This window comes from Lytechinus pictus, unplaced genomic scaffold (assembly GCF_037042905.1).
Source record: "Lytechinus pictus isolate F3 Inbred unplaced genomic scaffold, Lp3.0 scaffold_20, whole genome shotgun sequence".
Lineage (NCBI taxonomy): Eukaryota > Metazoa > Echinodermata > Echinoidea > Temnopleuroida > Toxopneustidae > Lytechinus > Lytechinus pictus.
In genome coordinates this window covers 10,846,508-10,863,020 of record NW_026974141.1, presented here as the reverse complement: position 1 = coordinate 10,863,020, position 16,513 = coordinate 10,846,508, and the positions used below count along the sequence as shown (strand labels likewise).

At 35.3% G+C, this 16,513-nt stretch overlaps 1 protein-coding gene across 1 annotated transcript; it reads left to right on the top strand.

The window, feature by feature from the left end:
- Nucleotides 1-343: 343 nt before the first annotated feature.
- LOC129266759 (putative nuclease HARBI1) lies at nucleotides 344-8,083 on the top strand. Its single transcript, XM_064115035.1, has 6 exons — nucleotides 344-382; nucleotides 3,052-3,115; nucleotides 3,847-4,063; nucleotides 4,552-4,838; nucleotides 5,886-6,034; nucleotides 6,632-8,083. Exons 2-6 carry the CDS (start codon nucleotides 3,071-3,073, stop codon nucleotides 6,984-6,986), a joined length of 1,053 nt encoding a protein of 350 aa, XP_063971105.1. The 5' UTR covers nucleotides 344-382; nucleotides 3,052-3,070; the 3' UTR covers nucleotides 6,987-8,083.
- The last annotated feature ends 8,430 nt before the right edge of the window (nucleotides 8,084-16,513 follow it).

The window sequence follows — 16,513 nt, the reverse complement described above, 5'->3', positions numbered from 1 at the left end:
ACTCCAATTGGTTCATTCACCAACACGATACATACGTCACAACTCGTAATCGGTAACCTGACCTCGAGACACTGAGGCCCGAATTCACAAAAGAAGTTTAAACCATGGTCGAGGTTTAAACCCCCTCTAAGGTTTAAATTTAGACCACGGTCTCGATTTTGCTATTCACAAAAGAAGTTTAAACCGCCGGGGGGTTTAACTACGTCATAATTTGGTTTTAATTTAGACTGCTCATAGGGGTGGTTTAATTCCTAAACGCGCGTGCGCAAAATCGACTTGTCCATCTTGAGCTTGGCGCCGAAATTTTGAAGACAAATTTGCAGACGATTCAGTCCAAATCCGCCGTATCGTGTGTGATAGTGGCCAAGTTCAAGCACAAATCGTAAGTATATCGTTATATTTCCGATGCCTATTTTCATTCAATTTCGTATTAACATTATATGCATACCTCGTATTTATTTTAAATCAATAAATTGTCATTCGAAAAGACCATGACATTGTTGTTTTTTACGTTATCGCAGCAGTGTTTTAATGCTAGTCCCATTTGTTCACTTTTGTGTTGGAAGTTATACACGAGTTTCGCCCGATCCTTCAATCATCGCGATCTCGCCTCGCACAAGCGTGGACATTGATTAGATCTCAATGTAACGTGGACAAAGCGAATTTCAAACGAATTAAATAAAGAAACCTTGGAATATGATGATTTGCATTCCATGCCATGGCATTATTTTAGCCTATGATATGAATGATATGAATATCCTGAATATGATTATGACTTATGACTATCTTAATATGAGGCTGTACTGAAGCGAGCTATAATCTATATCAACTGAGTCTGACTGAGTGAGACTGAGAGAGCCTTACTCACACACACGTATTGCGAGGTTAGTAACCTCGCACCATGCCCATGAACCGCGTTTGGCAGTGGATTTCTAACTAGTGGGTCGCGCGTGCTGGGATCTCACTTCTGGTGTGCACAACACGACTAAGTTACTAATGGTTGATTTTTCTGTGCGCGGCGGCATGTAATGAACCCTTAAAAGTTAGTTTGGGCTTTGCCTTTTTGGGTGAGTCCGACTGAGCTCTTCTAACGTTAAGCCTTAGTTAAGTTTATAGCCTAGCCCTAGGCTAACGTAACTGAGTGGTCCTCCTGCCCCTGGCCCGAACTGTCCTAACAAATTACTTACTAACTTAGGCTAAATAATAATAAAATCTAGTTAGTATACAATAATCGTGTGCGTAGCCGTAGCATAGAGGACGGGCGAAATTGAAACTTTTGACCCACCCCCCCTCCCTCCCCCCTGAGATCCTGTCATCCGTCCACAATTAAAAAAGAAAAAAAGCTTCTTCGACTTCGTCATTTCAAGTCCGATTTCAGTTCTGTTTGCTATATCATAGCACTAGGTGGGGGATTCTAAACTTCTACACAAATTTTTTTACTCATTAAATATGCTAATTTATGCACATTTTGCAAAATGAAAGTATGGGAAAAAAGGAGGAAGAACGAATTAAACAATGAAGGAAAGAAAAATGTTTCTTTCATTCTTTGAAAGAAACTGAAAGAAAGAAAAAATCAGGAGGGGAGGAAAGAAATTAAAGGGAAAAGAATTGGAAGGGTAAAATAAAATAAAGAATGAAAAAGGATGGATGAATTAAAGCGAGGGAGGAAAGAATGAAGAGATAAGAAAATGAAAGAAAAACAATAATGGAAGGAGAGAAAGAACAAAAAGAAAAAGGGGAGAAAGGTGGAGAAGAAAGCAAAGAAAAGTTTGAGGAAAGAAAGAAGGAAGGAAATAAAAACAAGGAACTTTAAAAAAGAAGGAAAGTAAGAGAAAGAAGGAAAGACAAATGAACATAAATAGGAAAGATTGGAAATGAAGTTAGATTGAGAAAAAAGGCAAGCAGGAAGGATAGAAAAGAAAGAAAAATGAAAAAAAAGAGGAAAAAGTTCAAACTTAAAGCAAACAAAAAATCCAATCATTTTAACGAAAAATCTTCTCCGATCCAACATGCCTAGCTATATTAATAGCCTGCCACACACAGGCAGGAGGCCAGTTCGTTATCAATGTATTGGGTAGCAAGAAAATCACCGTAGAACTTGCAAGTTAACAGTTATCAATTTTAATGTTACGTCTGCTTTGTCATCTGTTGGTTATTTGATGAATATTCTTCACATTTCTATGTATTAATTATACTTTTTTCAATATTCTGAAATATGGGACAAATAGGCGTCCCGGGAAGGGTATGTCGGGACGGGACGTCTGGTCACCCGGGGGGGGGGGGGGGTTATGTCACTGTGATCATAACCTATTATTATGGGGATTGGGATCTTAATACATTTTACATTTTTCCTTGACAATGATTAATGTTAGCTGTCTTGTTTTTTTTATTTTTTTTGCCCGGGGGGGCCACTTACATTGACGAGTGGATACCATGCGCGACCAAAAAAACACGTAAAAAGGATGTCCTTTTCACGATAGGGCACGTTACGTACGTAACGTGATAAGGGTGTCAAAAACACAAAAATAATGAAAAAAGGGTATCTATTTCGCTATAGGACAATTACGTGTTTAGGGTCGAATTTGCGGGGATGATAAAACAAAATTAAAATGTTTTATAAAGGATGTCCTTTTTGCCCCAACACTTCGTGTTTAGAGTCCAATTTTCGCGAGATGTAGAAGATGGGGTCGTACTAAACCAAAATAGGTAAAGCCGACGACCGAAAGACCCGTAACAATAAAACATTCCTGTACTTGTTTAGGGGTTCATTTCAGGGAATATTTGCCAAGAGTATCGTTTTGTTTCCAATACTTGTTAAGGGTAGGGTTTCACACGCCAATACTTGTTAAGGGTTGCATTTTCAGAATATGGAAATTACGTGTTTAGGGTGCTTTTCGAGACCCCATGGTCGCGCATGGTATCCACTCGTGAATGGAACTGGCCCCCCCGGGTTTTTTGCATGAATGATGAGATGCTTTATATAAATTGTTTTTATTTATGCCTATCGTCTTGCATGAATTAATACAGTATCAATTTTCTATTGTGTCACAGAGTTGCAAACATCGTAAATATGGCCTATCTTCATCACGTTCGTCGTATCCGAAGATTGAGAGAGGTATGAATATACAAGTCAAAAGAGGTTTTATTTCATTGGTCAAATTAGATTTGTGTTCTGTACTACCAAGGGCCTTTTCACATGTGAATCTTGATTCATTGTAATGATTGCTATTGTAATTGTTATTAGCGTTCATGATTCTAATCATGTTCTAGTTTGGTTTCACACGTGCTAAATATTCGTCATTAGCCTTGTTTTTCACTGGAATAATTCAAATTACGATTTTTTAACCATGTGAAGGGCAGTTAGTGTTAACAATCCTGATCCTATCAAACCATTGCATCCCTTGGTTGCAATGAAAAGATGTGGAGACAATTATTATTTTTTTATAAATGAACATTAAATAAAGGTCAAGTCCACCCCAGAAAAATGTTGATTTGAATAAATGGAGAAAAATCAAATTAGCATAATGCTTAAAATTCATCAAAATTGGATGTAAAATAAGATTAAGTAAGCTACAGTATGTCCTTTTAAAGTTTCGCTTATTTTTCACAAATAGTGATATGCACAACTCAGTGACATGAGACAGTCGAGATGTCCCTCACTCACTATTTTGTTTTTGTCTCACCTGCAAGTAATTTTCTTTAAGACTCCCGATACCCTGAGTGATCTATTCTGGTCCAAGTTTGGAATTCATTGGCAAACTAGATCTATGAACTCATATATTTACATTATTTGAACAAATTTAAAGATATTGCTAAAACATGCAACTGTCCCCTATATGTACACAGAATCCAGAAGGGAGGCCACAAAGAGGTCCCCGGGACCTGAAGGACCCTTTTGAATTGTACGATGAAGAAGCATTCCGGATACGATATCGTTTTTCCAAGGAGAGCGTCATCTACATCATCGACATGCTTGAAGCAGACTTGACGAGGAACACGGAGAGGAACAATCCTCTACCAGTCAGTCTACAGGTTTTGACAGTTCTACGATTTTATGCCGTTGGTGAGTAATTGATGTACCCTTAATATTAATAGCACCAAAAAATGTATCTTTTCTGAGCAAATAAAGATTGCTTTGCTATGTATATTTTAAATGCTAATAAATCTTCCATTGATTTGAAATTGACAGAAAGTGCATTCTGACCAGATGTGAAATCATGAGGCTTTACAGAGGCTTACACTTATCTTGTAATTATATTTAATTAAGGTAAATATGTGAAGTTTGGTCGTAATGACATGGGCTTCACTTTAAGTGATGAATGTCCTTAATTGAATTTCGATCCCTCAATCTATTCTTTTGTGCTATTTAGTTCTCAGATTTTAAATAACTTTTAAATAGGGCTATTCAATTGCTCAAACTGTGATTAAGCTTAAAGTCAATATAAGGATTAGTATTATTATTATTGCTGTTGACATTAACTATTTCTAGAGTAGTTTCATTTAGTTTGTTTTATGAATGTCGATTTGATCTCATTTTTCTTTCTAACATAGGATCTTTCCAGAGGATGCATGGTGATGAGGCAACAGTATCACAGTCATCTGTCAGTAGAGTGATCAAAGATGTGTCTGAAGCTATTGCAAGGAGGAAGAGGCAATTCATGACCTTTCCTGCAACGAGAGAAGAAGTTGAAACGACCCAGCAGCAATTTTACGACTACTGCAGATTTCCAGGGGTCATTGGTGCAATTGATGGGACTCATGTCTACATCCAGAGTCCTGGTGGCGAACAAGCCATGTACTTCTTGAACAGGAAGAACAGATATTCGGTCAATGTTCAGGTAAGTAAATTTGTAATTTTTAATTCCCATCCGAAATTGGGAAAATCAAATTAATTTTCAACCAAATAGTTATGGAATTATGTGAATATGAATAATGTGATATTATTTTGGCCAGCTGTGCACGATTACTTTTTTTGAAGCTCCGAAAATCTGGACTGCTCCACTGTCCAACACGTGAATGAGCTAAATATTGTGGTGGTGGGAGGGGGACGAGGATGCAGAGCTACCTGAAGTGCTTAAAATATGAAGCCTTCAATAATGGCTAAGAAGGGTTCTAAATTAACAGAAGATATAAAAATGCCAACATACTACAAAATTTAAGTGAATACATCAAAAATAAAATGAATATAAAAAAAGAACACCATCCGATTGATCTTCCATAATAGGGATATCGAATGCTAGATTACACAAAATCCAAGGAAATTAATACGCATTTAAATTTCAAATACAGTCAAGTTTTTGTATTCCCTTTGTTATAAAATTATTAAACCTCAATTCCAGGTTAATAGTAGATCGAACTTTTATTTTCTTTTTTTTTTGTACTGGCTCCCACGCGCCACTCCGCAAGGCTCTGGGCGCCACAAGTGGCGTGCGTGCCACCATTTGAGAATCCCTGATTTAGGCCATATACATGCATCAACACAAGACTGCAATTCTTATATAGATAATTATAAATGTCATCTATCCATACCCTTCATTTGCATATTGCAACTAGGATATACAAAAATGGAATTTATTAAACTATTAACTTCTTGCATTATCAATTATTATGAAAGGGTAATTTAAATGTTTGTTCTATGTTAAGATTTTACATATCAATTAATGAATATAAGTGCAAGGAGACTGAATATAATTTGCCAAGGGTCATTCAAATTCATATGTTGGGAGATTGCTGCACTAACTGCAGGCAGTTGAGTCAAATAACACATTTGGAAGAATGTTGCAATAATCAGGAAAGTAAGTGCAGTTAAATTACCTGCCAAGCTTGAAATGCAATGTACATGTAAATGTGTGATTCATGTATGTCTACTTTTTCAAATTTAATAGGTAGTTTGTGATCTTGCTGGGAAAATAACAAGTATTGTGGCAAGGTGGCCTGGCAGCACCCATGATTCCCGGATTTTCAATGAGAGCTCACTGAAGGAACAGCTGGAGGCAAGGGCAGATGGTGCTGAGTGGCTTCTTGGAGATAGTGGGTATGTACATTGGTCATTAAGTGTATCCCTTTCTTAAAGGAACCTACACCAAAATATCTAGTTAAATTGTTATAATGACTATTGAAGGATAATCTGAATTAATTAAACTTTATTATTGAGATGTCACATGCACCCAAAATGTGGCACCCCCAATTTATTATTCTTGTAATTCAAATTCAATAATTACATTTTATTTTTTCTTAATGAAAACAAAAGAGGGATCCATTATTTCACAAAATAAAAGAACCCACTTCATCAGCATAGATTTCTTTGATGGAAGGGGAGGGGGGTGAGATATTAATATGGTTTACTTAGAAAGTACAATAATTTTATCATTAATTCATTATTATAAAGTAGAATTAATTTGTCCATTTTGGATTGAATTTATAAAGTTTCAACTTCAGATTTGGTTCTCTTATTACTTTGTATTTGTGCAAACGGCTGTGGCAAGAATAAGAAATGGATCATAATTTTTCAAATTTCTACTGTCTTGCTTTGAAATAAATCGCTTAGGAAATTATTAATTAGTGCGTCCAATTCCCTACATAAATTTAATAGTAAGAGACTTACATGTATTTTTTTCCATTTCCATTTCAGGTACCCATGTCTTCCCTATCTCATGACCCCTCTCCTGAATCCTCAGGGACGGCCACAGGTACGCTATAATGCTGCCCACAAAAGAGGGCGTTGTATTATTGAGCGGACCTTTGGTCGTTTGAAGAGGAGGTTCCCTTGCCTCAATTATCTCCGCGTGAAGGTGGACACTACATTTGCAATCATAGTGTCTTGCTCGGTCCTGTGGAATATCTCTCTTGACCGGCGCGAGCCAGATATTCCAGGACCTGAGCCTGAGGAAATGCCTCCACTTGTCCACCTTCCTCCTGGCCTCCACGACGCTGTCGTAGGAAGGCTCAGGAGAGAGCAGATAATTGAGGATCACTTTAATCGTTAAGGCATGTCTGTGTATGTATATACATATAGAAGGTAATTTTTGTCTCACCTGCGTAGCACAGCGGGACTAAAAGCGCTGCTTTTCTGACAACGGCGGCGTCAACAATGAAATCTTAACCGAGGTTAATTTTTGGTAATGTCATAACTATGAAAGTTTTTGGATGTAGTTCATGAAACAGACATGAGAGGAATCAAAGATCACTTATTGTTATGCACAAGTCTTAGGTCATATGATCAAGGTAAAAAAAAGGTCATTTTGGGTCAATGATCATGTTTTCTTTTGTGAGTATATTTAATAGTTTTCTAAGTCATCACTGCTGCTATATTGATTCGCGTAATGCAGGCGAGACTGCCAGAGGCGTTCGACTTATCATGGGAAGGGCAGTGAATTTGATCCGAACGAAAATGTTTGAAATCTGAAACTTAACTATCCTGAATTCTATAGTGCAAATTTCAGGCTTTTTCCTTATTAAATATTGCTTAATTTGGTACATTAAAACACTCCCACATTTGTGCAAATTCTTTTTTTTTTTTTTGTCATCAGAATTAACACAAAGAAAATATCACAGACATGCCTTACATTAAAGTAAAGTAGCCACTCGGGACTATCTGCTCTGCCTCCAACCGTTCATTCAGTAGCTGCAGAGGATATTTGGAAATCATGAAGCTGCCAAGGTACTTGTTATTTTTCCAGCAAGCAAGGTTTTCATGCAGCTACATTTACATCTGAATTACATTCCGAAAGTTTGGGCCTTTGTTTGAGGGGGGAGGGTGCCTCCATCATGAAAAGTTATTACCAGAAGCATTAATATATTTAAAAGGTTATATGCCCATCCCCTTTTCCTTGATAACTAATAATCTATGTTTATGGGTGAGAAATTTAACTGCTTGGATTACAGAATATCAGGATGCAAGCAGGGAAAAGAATACACAAGGGCTACGGATGAATATGCCCCTTAATTAACTGCAAAAAAAGCACTGTTAAACTAAACAAGAAAAGCCCCCGAAAAATATCATAGGGTCCATTGTTAACTGTACATGTAATACAAAAGTTAACATTCTGGCTTGTCCCCAAAGTAGCCCTGCAAAAATATTGATTTTTTTCCCCCTCTGCATGATGGGTAATTTGTATATTTATTATATAATGGCTAGTTCACAAGACAAGGAATAAAAAAAGTGAAAGCTGGAAAAGAATATATAATACATAATCAGAATAATGAATATATTTTGATTAATATGGAGGGCATTCTAGTTTTGACATTTTCCTATTTGGAATGTAATTCAGAATGCAAATACAGTTGTATGCTACACTGGGAAACAAACATCCTACACAAAGAGCGGTATCCTGTTGTTCTTGTCAAGAAGTTATTTGGCTATTCCTACCATGATTCTGTATGTACACATACCTCATCAATGCACCTTGTATGCCTGGTTAGCTGCAGTACTTGTAAAATTGTCTGTTGACCTGTATTAATTTCTTCTTTCAATGTTTGAAACGTCAGGATTGTTTCATCCTCCTTGCATTAGTTTTCTACCGTTTTTGATTACTCTTATAGCTGTGATATTGATGCCTCATCATAGTGTCAATCGTAGAGCTGTCATTACCTGTAGTATATTTTTTGTGTGTTCCTCTCAAAAATATCTTCAAGCATGTTGATGATGTAATTTACTGTCACTTCTTCATCGTACAATTCAAAGTAATAATAATTGTGGAAGCCATCAGTTCTTGCATTTTTCTCCTGTGATATGGAACTTTTAGTCTAGTCTTAGGAGTTAGGAAATATAAAATTATTGAACGTTCATGTGCAGAAGGTACATAGACACATGAATGGCAAAGAAATAAATTGAGAGCAACAAGATCATTAACAGTGTCTGAATTCCACTTTATTGACGTTTATCTTCTGCATAATAGATATTTCTTCAACTTTATTGACATTGGTGGTCTAATAAATATATTTATATATATATATATGTACTCATAAAAATATATGTCTTTTTACAAGAGATGGCATGGGTGATTGGAACATGCTCTCTGATAAAGAATTTTTGTTTAATGAAAATTATGATGAAAGAACTTGTATCTAAAATACTTGAACTTTCTAAAAGACAAGATAAGGAGCATTAAAAGATACTGTTACAGTTACTGCCATTCGTGTCAAAGGGCAGAACTACCTCTTACAGGTTGAGATCTGAAGTAATTAAATGTACCAACATCAAAGTGAAATAAGAAGGATATATGGAATTTGTAATTAATGCCAATGTAAGGGACAAGTCCACCTAGTAAACTAAATGTTCTGAAGAAATATGAAGAAACATAAACGAATGAAAACACTTCAAAGTTCATCAAAATCAGAGATGAAATAAGGCAGTAAGGAGGATTTAATCCTCACAGGAAGAAAGAGCTGCCTTGAGCTTAGCTTCTTCTGTTTTCTTCTTGACTTTGAGGATTTCCATGTTAAATTCATGCTCGATTCTCATGTATTCAAGGCGTATTTGGTGTTCTTCTTCCGCCAATTCAACAAGTCTTTCTTCACTTGAGCGGGTTGACGTTTTGGGCCCGGTGTTGTGGTGGGAATTACTTGTACATCCCCTCTTTAATCCGCGAGACTGCGGCTTTGGAGTTCTTTCTTCATGACTAGGAGAGAACATCAAAATGCATATTAAGAAATGTACCTCTTGTTTACTAAAAGAAAAACGTCATCTTTGGCTGTAAAAGGAATGAAATGTATGTATATATGTATACATGTATATACTGTACATGAAATGTATATATGAACTTGAATGAATTTTATTTGACTTAATATTTCAGAATCATATGTTGAACTGGAAGAATATTGTTAAAGTCTACTGTATTATACATACTAATTTATATGCAATATGTACATGAAATTGGTGTATTGAAAATGATGACCCTGCTGAAAAAAGTTAATTCTATGACAGTAATATGTTCGTTCATTTCTTTATCAGAGCAACAGTTTGAGAAATCTTAGTGTTAGTGATTTAAAATACCTTGAAAGGGGGCCTTGCGTGATTTGCGTCACACCAGATCTGATCTGACTTCCTTGTGAAGTTGAGCATGATGAAGAAGTCCTATTAATTTTAAGTTTTGGAATGAAATATATTTCATTATAGAATAATTTGACTCTGCAAATAAAAGCTCTTGCACATCGTTTTATCAAAATTGTATTTAAGTATCTGCTATTTATTCAAATATTTCATGAGAAAGTATGTATGTGCACCTGCATAAATATTATTGAAAATGATGATCCAACTATTCAGTTGGAGCAGTTAACATGTGTTTTTTTCACTTCTAAATTTTCATACATAAAGATAAATATTGAGAATTCATGAATACCTTGAAATGGGTAAATTGATGACTGTAGATACAGTCAGTGTTCCTAATTCATATATCAGAATCACTGAATATTGTTAAAATCTACTATATTCTACATACTAATTTATATGCAACATGTACATGAAATTGGTCATTGAAAGTGATGACCCTGCTGAAAAAAAATAATTCTATGAAAGTAATATGTTTGTTCATTTCTTTATCAGAGCAACAGTTTGAGAAATCTCAGTGTTAGTGATTTAAAATACCTTGAAAGAGGGCCTTGCGTGAGTTGCGTCACACCATTTCCGATCTGACTTCCTTGAGAAGTTGAGCCTGATGAAGGTGTCCTATTAATTTCAATTTTTTTAAATGAAAAGATTTCATTATAGAGTAATTTTACTCTAAAAATAAAAGCTGTCGCACACCATTCTATCAAAATAATAATGTAGGTATCATTTATTTATGCAAATATTTCCTGATTTAAAAAAAATATGTATGTGCATCAAAATTATTGAAATTGATGATCCAACTATTCAGTTGGAGAAGTTTGCATGTTTTTTTTACTTTTAAATCTTCATACATAAAGATAAATATTGAGAATTCATAAATAGGCGTACCTTGAAATTGGGATATTGATGATTGTAGAAACACTTGGGTCTAGGGTTGAATCATGAGATTCTGCTTCTGATGGTGAAATTGCTCTATTTGGGGAGAAAGAAAATGTCAATGAAATGTAATGTTTTCTTTAATAGTCACATGAAAATTTATTTATGCATGAATGTATTTATTTCAAATTAAAGGAATAATTCATCTCAGAAATTGAATTTACTTGCAAGGATTGCCAACAATCTGTTGCAATTAGAAAATAAATGAATTCATATTAATATAATGTTATCAATGTGCACATGTATTTCAGTTTCCCATTGAATAAACATGAAATGAATGCTTCAATACCTTTGTTCAAGGAATATTCTTGTTGAAGATGTTTTGTTAGATGGTGTTGATGTTGTGCCGAGTATAAAGAGAAAAAATTCTAAACATCAGCTGAGAGAAAAATTCTGAATGAAAATTGTAGATTGCCAAATTTTCTTCACAATATTTATAATTGTACTTTGAAGTTTGACCTTATACCTGACCTGAATCTGACTTTGGTAAGAATAAATATTTCATTTTCTTTGATTTCCCAGTTCCCACCTTCCCTATTAATCGTTCAATATAAATGAAATGCATTTGGAAAAGTGATAAATTTAGAGATTCTAAAAAATGATACAACAAGAAATTGGGTTCACTTGTTATTAGTACTTATTATTTTATGTTTATGTATATATGAATTATATTATTCTTTCATTTGCAAGTGTGTACAGTGTTGTGTGAGAGTGTGTATGTGTTATATTTATTTCAATAATTTTTCAATTCTTTTTAGGAGTGGTGTACAAAAATAGTACTGGTATTGACAAATACACCTCTTCTTGGTGAGTTCCCTTTTTTTCATGTGCCCTTCAAAGATTTTAAAGAAAAATATAAAGATAAAATTACCTGGTGTGCTCCACAGTGTCAGAATCCAACTGAGGTCTTTGGAATTGATCCTCGATACTATTTATGGGGGAAAAAGAAAGATATACGTTAGTATCCATTGCATTATTATTTTTTTATGATATTTCCCATCAAAAGTCATATACATGTAGCTACATTGCCACAGGGCCGATCCGCTTTAATTTAAAATGTATAAAAATAAATTGATGCTGCCCTTGATAAAAACTTGTACATTTAAAAATATTTATTTCATTTCATTCATGCTTTTAATAACCTTTATTAATATACTTTTTTCATTTGAGATGGGGGGTGGCCTTTTAATTTTTTTAGGATTGTCAAAGCATAAAAATATTAGTAGATAATCTCCAAAATCAAATATTGGACCACTGATAATTGGTATCTAACGTTTTTTTATGCGTGAATATGAGAATTTAAATGACTATCTCTTGCAAAAAAAATCCACTTAAATCGCAATCATGGCCATATGCAGCGGGGACAGTCACCCCCTCCCTTTTGAAAACGGGGTAAAGTTTTACTAAGAATTTTGACAAAATTCAATAAAAATTTGCACAAAATCCTTGCTTTCGAAAATGCAAAAGCTTGCTCGATACGCTCCCTTGCATACAAGTAGTTTTTTACGAAAAATTGTATGTAACAGTGTCTTGTCACCGGGATTAATTTCTGCGTATATTTGTGATCGCATTGAATGCAATTAACCAATGGAACACCTACACATTTAAAAATTGTATCAATATTTATATATATCTAAAATATTAATTAAATACATCCAGGCCTGTAGCCCTATGCAATTTTTTTTTTATTTTCGAGCTGGGACAAAATCCTTCTTTGTAATATTTTTGGGGTCCTTCCGCAAAATTTCAGGGGGTTCAATTTCACCCACAGGACATACCCCATTTTCCTTTGAAAATTAAACATTTCAAAATCCCCCAAAGACCACCCCCCCTCGCAATTTTTTTTTATACTCGAGCTGGGAAAAAATCCTTCTTTGTAATATTTTGTTGGGTCCTTCCGCAAAATTCAGGGGGTTCAATTTCCTCACAGGACGTACCCCATTTCCTTTGAAAACTAAATATTTCAAAGTCCACCCCCCTCGCCAATTTTTTTTATGTTCGAGCTGGGAAAAAAATCCTTTCAAATATTTTTTGGGGTCCTTCCATTTCAGGGGTTCAATTTCACCCACAGGATGTACCCTATTTTCCTTTGAAAATTAAACATTTCAAAATCCCCCCCCCTAAAAGTCTACATAAGCTACTGGGAATAAATTCAAATAATTGATCTCTTTTTTTCCTTCCATGGAATAAAATTCATGAAGCTGTTTTAGGGGGAATTAAAAAGAGTGAGCATTTAAACACTTATAATAAATTCGTTTTAAAAGTACACACTTGAATCATAATCAGCTAAGGATATGAAATCACTTTTACTCGGTCACCGTTTACCAACGTTGATCCCCCCCCCCCCCCAGGAAATTATTGATGATTCATATTACCTTTCATCACTTCAGCCTCTCAACAATGGGTAATGTTCAGACGTTCCTCCTGATTTATTTTCAGTAATGCCATGGAGTTGAATTGACGTTAATAACTTTCATTAAGACTTAGGTAGTGTTTTTTCCTTTTTGGTTATTTTTACTCTCTCTCTCGTTCTCTCTCTTAATTTTGATGGACATTATAATAGGCTTTCGTGATAAGTTCATATCTACTTTTGATTTTCTCATTTTACTTCAAGTTTATAACAAACATGACGCTCTGATCCGAACACAACGTTTGGATTCTGCGCAATGGATATGTATGCAAATTAATTGTTGAACTTGGATTTAAAACTTTGCCTTGGCTTTGGCCGACTGGCTGCTAATTTACTTTAAATAATGTAGGCTTCATATTTTACAAGAGCGACATTCTACACTGCCAATGTAAGTAGTTAATTGAGAATATTCTTCATACTAGCAACTAAAATGAAATTCTATGATATTGTAAGGAAATTTGCCAATTGATTAGATTACCGAACCCGGGACTAAAAACCCTCATTTGGCGGTGATCGTCTACGTTCGACAAGCTGAGTCGGTGGCATCCCCAAGTTCCGGGCGGCCAGCTCGTTCGCTAGCGTTGGTGTTAAAATTCATAACATGGATTGCAATGGATGGGACTGAACTCGGACGAGTGAGGATGAGCAGACGATCGTGATTTGCCCAAAGTTTGAAGTTTAATTTTACCCAATCTTGTCGTTTGAAAATTACAAATAGCATTTCATATTTATAAAATATTCATTTTGTTTGAGCTGATTATACATGTATTCCTAGAAAATGTTGATTTTAACCATAAAATGGACTTACTCAGTGGCACGACCTGTTGCCATGGAACTGAGCGATCCAAATGCCAAGTATTCGGCTGCGATTTCGTTGTCATCGTCAAATGGATTTCTGAATTGCTGAAAATCCATTGGGCATAGCTCCTTCACAATCATGCTGAAGTGACTGGGCTCAGGTGGAGGTGGACCTCCGCCAGTCTTTCTTGATTCCTTACTGAAATTGGAATGTTCTTTCTTGGCATTGAGCCTCATTCTTTTCCACTGGTCCTTAATTTGATTTGTGCTCCATTTATTTCCATATTTGGAGTGGAATTTATTGGCCAAATCATCCCATGCTGCTGTTTTTTTCAAATTACTATTATAATCAGTCTTCCTACATAGAAGAACTTCCCTTCGCTCTGTGATTAGTTGGAGGAGGAGGTTTCTTTCAGCTGTCTGCCAGTTTCCCTTTGCTCTCTCCCTTCCAGCTCCAACACACCTAAAGTTAGCCTCCTCCATTTTGGATGTAGCAGACAGCATCTGACCTACTGAGCATGCTCAGTAGGAAAAAACCCATGGTTTAAACCATGGTCTAAATTTAAACCATGGTTTAAACCACAGTCTAAATTTAGACCACAGTTTAAATTTAGACTGTGGTTTAAACCATGGTTTAAAAAAACCATCGTTTGTGAATCAGAGAGGGGGTTTAAACCCCCCCTGGGTTTAAACCATGGTTTCAAAAAACCAGGAGGGGGTTTAAACCCAGGGGGGGGTTTAAACTTCTTTTGTGAATACGGGCCTGAAAATCGTAAACATTTGCACCTTCCCTCGTGTACACAATTTCACATGCTCTCCAGCATCTTCACGGAAATCTGCCTAATTGCAACAATTCTGGTGAGTGGAAACATTGCATGATTCTATTATTTACTAATAAATTGATCTAAGAACTCACCACCAAACAAGACAAGCAAACTAGTAATCTTGCACACTAAAACGTGCACAAACAATCAAATTCATCAACAACAACACATGATTCAGCATAGCACACACGTGCAACACTGCACACTCAGTGCCTCACTTGCAAAGTCAAACTTGCCAAAAACAATACACTACGACTCAATACATTAAAGGTCTCTCTCTCACAGTCTCTCGTGCTAACTCCTTATGGTAGCGAGCAATCTAAGGCACAATGACATGGAAAAGTGATTTCGTTGTATAAATGATCTCATTTCTAAATTTGCTATCTCGAGTAGAAGTAAATGTACCAATCATCGTTTTCACTTCTGTTACTAACGTTCACACCAGACAATTACTCTAGTAAAATAAATAACTCTGTATTCAGTAATTGTTCAACTGAATCAATAAAAAGTAATTCTTTATTAATAAACTTTAACTGACAGCTAGGCATCGTTGCCAATATCAAGTTGTGTTCTGCTCAATATATTCTTCTTTGATCTATATATACTATGTACATTATCTACAGACGACACCTCATGACTATGTTTTGTCGTCATAATTTATTCAAAATAAAACAAAACAATAAATATTCTTAAAAAGCAAGTAATATGTCTAAAATTCTATCTATATTCTAAATCACCACTATTATGAGACTGATCAAAGTAAGTTGATCGAACTGTACTAGTTTCCTTCCAACAAATATACTTTTCACTTCAGCAAAAGCATGAAAAGAAGTTCTATTCTCGGCTACGTCTAGCCTCTCTATCACTTTCTAAAACTAGGCCCTTGGCCATCCACTAAACTCTTTGTTTCTCTATCTTGAGCTAAAACACTCAAATAACCTAACTTTCAACTTCAATCCAACAGAGTCACCGCTCAACGGGTCAATTTTCCAAACCGGTCTATCCGCCCCTTAAGTATTCAATGATAGCTCACTTTGTCGGCTTATCATTTAACTTTTTACTAACCTAAGTCTTTAGATAGGACAAGTCTCAAATTGTCACATTCCTTCCTATCACAGCTATCAGAACTTACTTGACATCTTTATAAACAAACTTAAATCCTAGGAAACTCCGAATTCCTCCAAGGATTCTTTCCTTATTGCCTTTCAAAGAAAACTATCCAGTAAACCTAATTGTCTCATGAAAAGATTGTATTGAAAAATCAATACATCCCTATAATTCCTCTACCTTTACTATACATGTCTATTTTTAGAAAGGAGTAAAGGCTTTGATTATTCAAAATAGTAAAATAAAAATGACTGCCTTTATCCTAGGAGGCATCCTAGATAATAGAATAATTTACATATTTACAACTTTGCCTGAACTATCAGGAACTCATCAAAATCCTAATCTCAACTATCTTTCATATAAAAGATCAAGGATCTATAATCAGGTAAG

Excerpts from the sequence above, each read along its gene's own strand:
- LOC129266759 (XM_064115035.1), top strand. The coding sequence starts at position 3,071 with ATGGCCTATCTTCATCACGTTCGTCGTATCCGAAGATTGAGAGAG. Across the intron at positions 4,064-4,551 it reads TCTACGATTTTATGCCGTTG|GATCTTTCCAGAGGATGCAT; the intron begins GTGAGTAATTGA and ends TTTCTAACATAG. Across the intron at positions 6,035-6,631 it reads TGGCTTCTTGGAGATAGTGG|GTACCCATGTCTTCCCTATC; the intron begins GTATGTACATTG and ends TTTCCATTTCAG.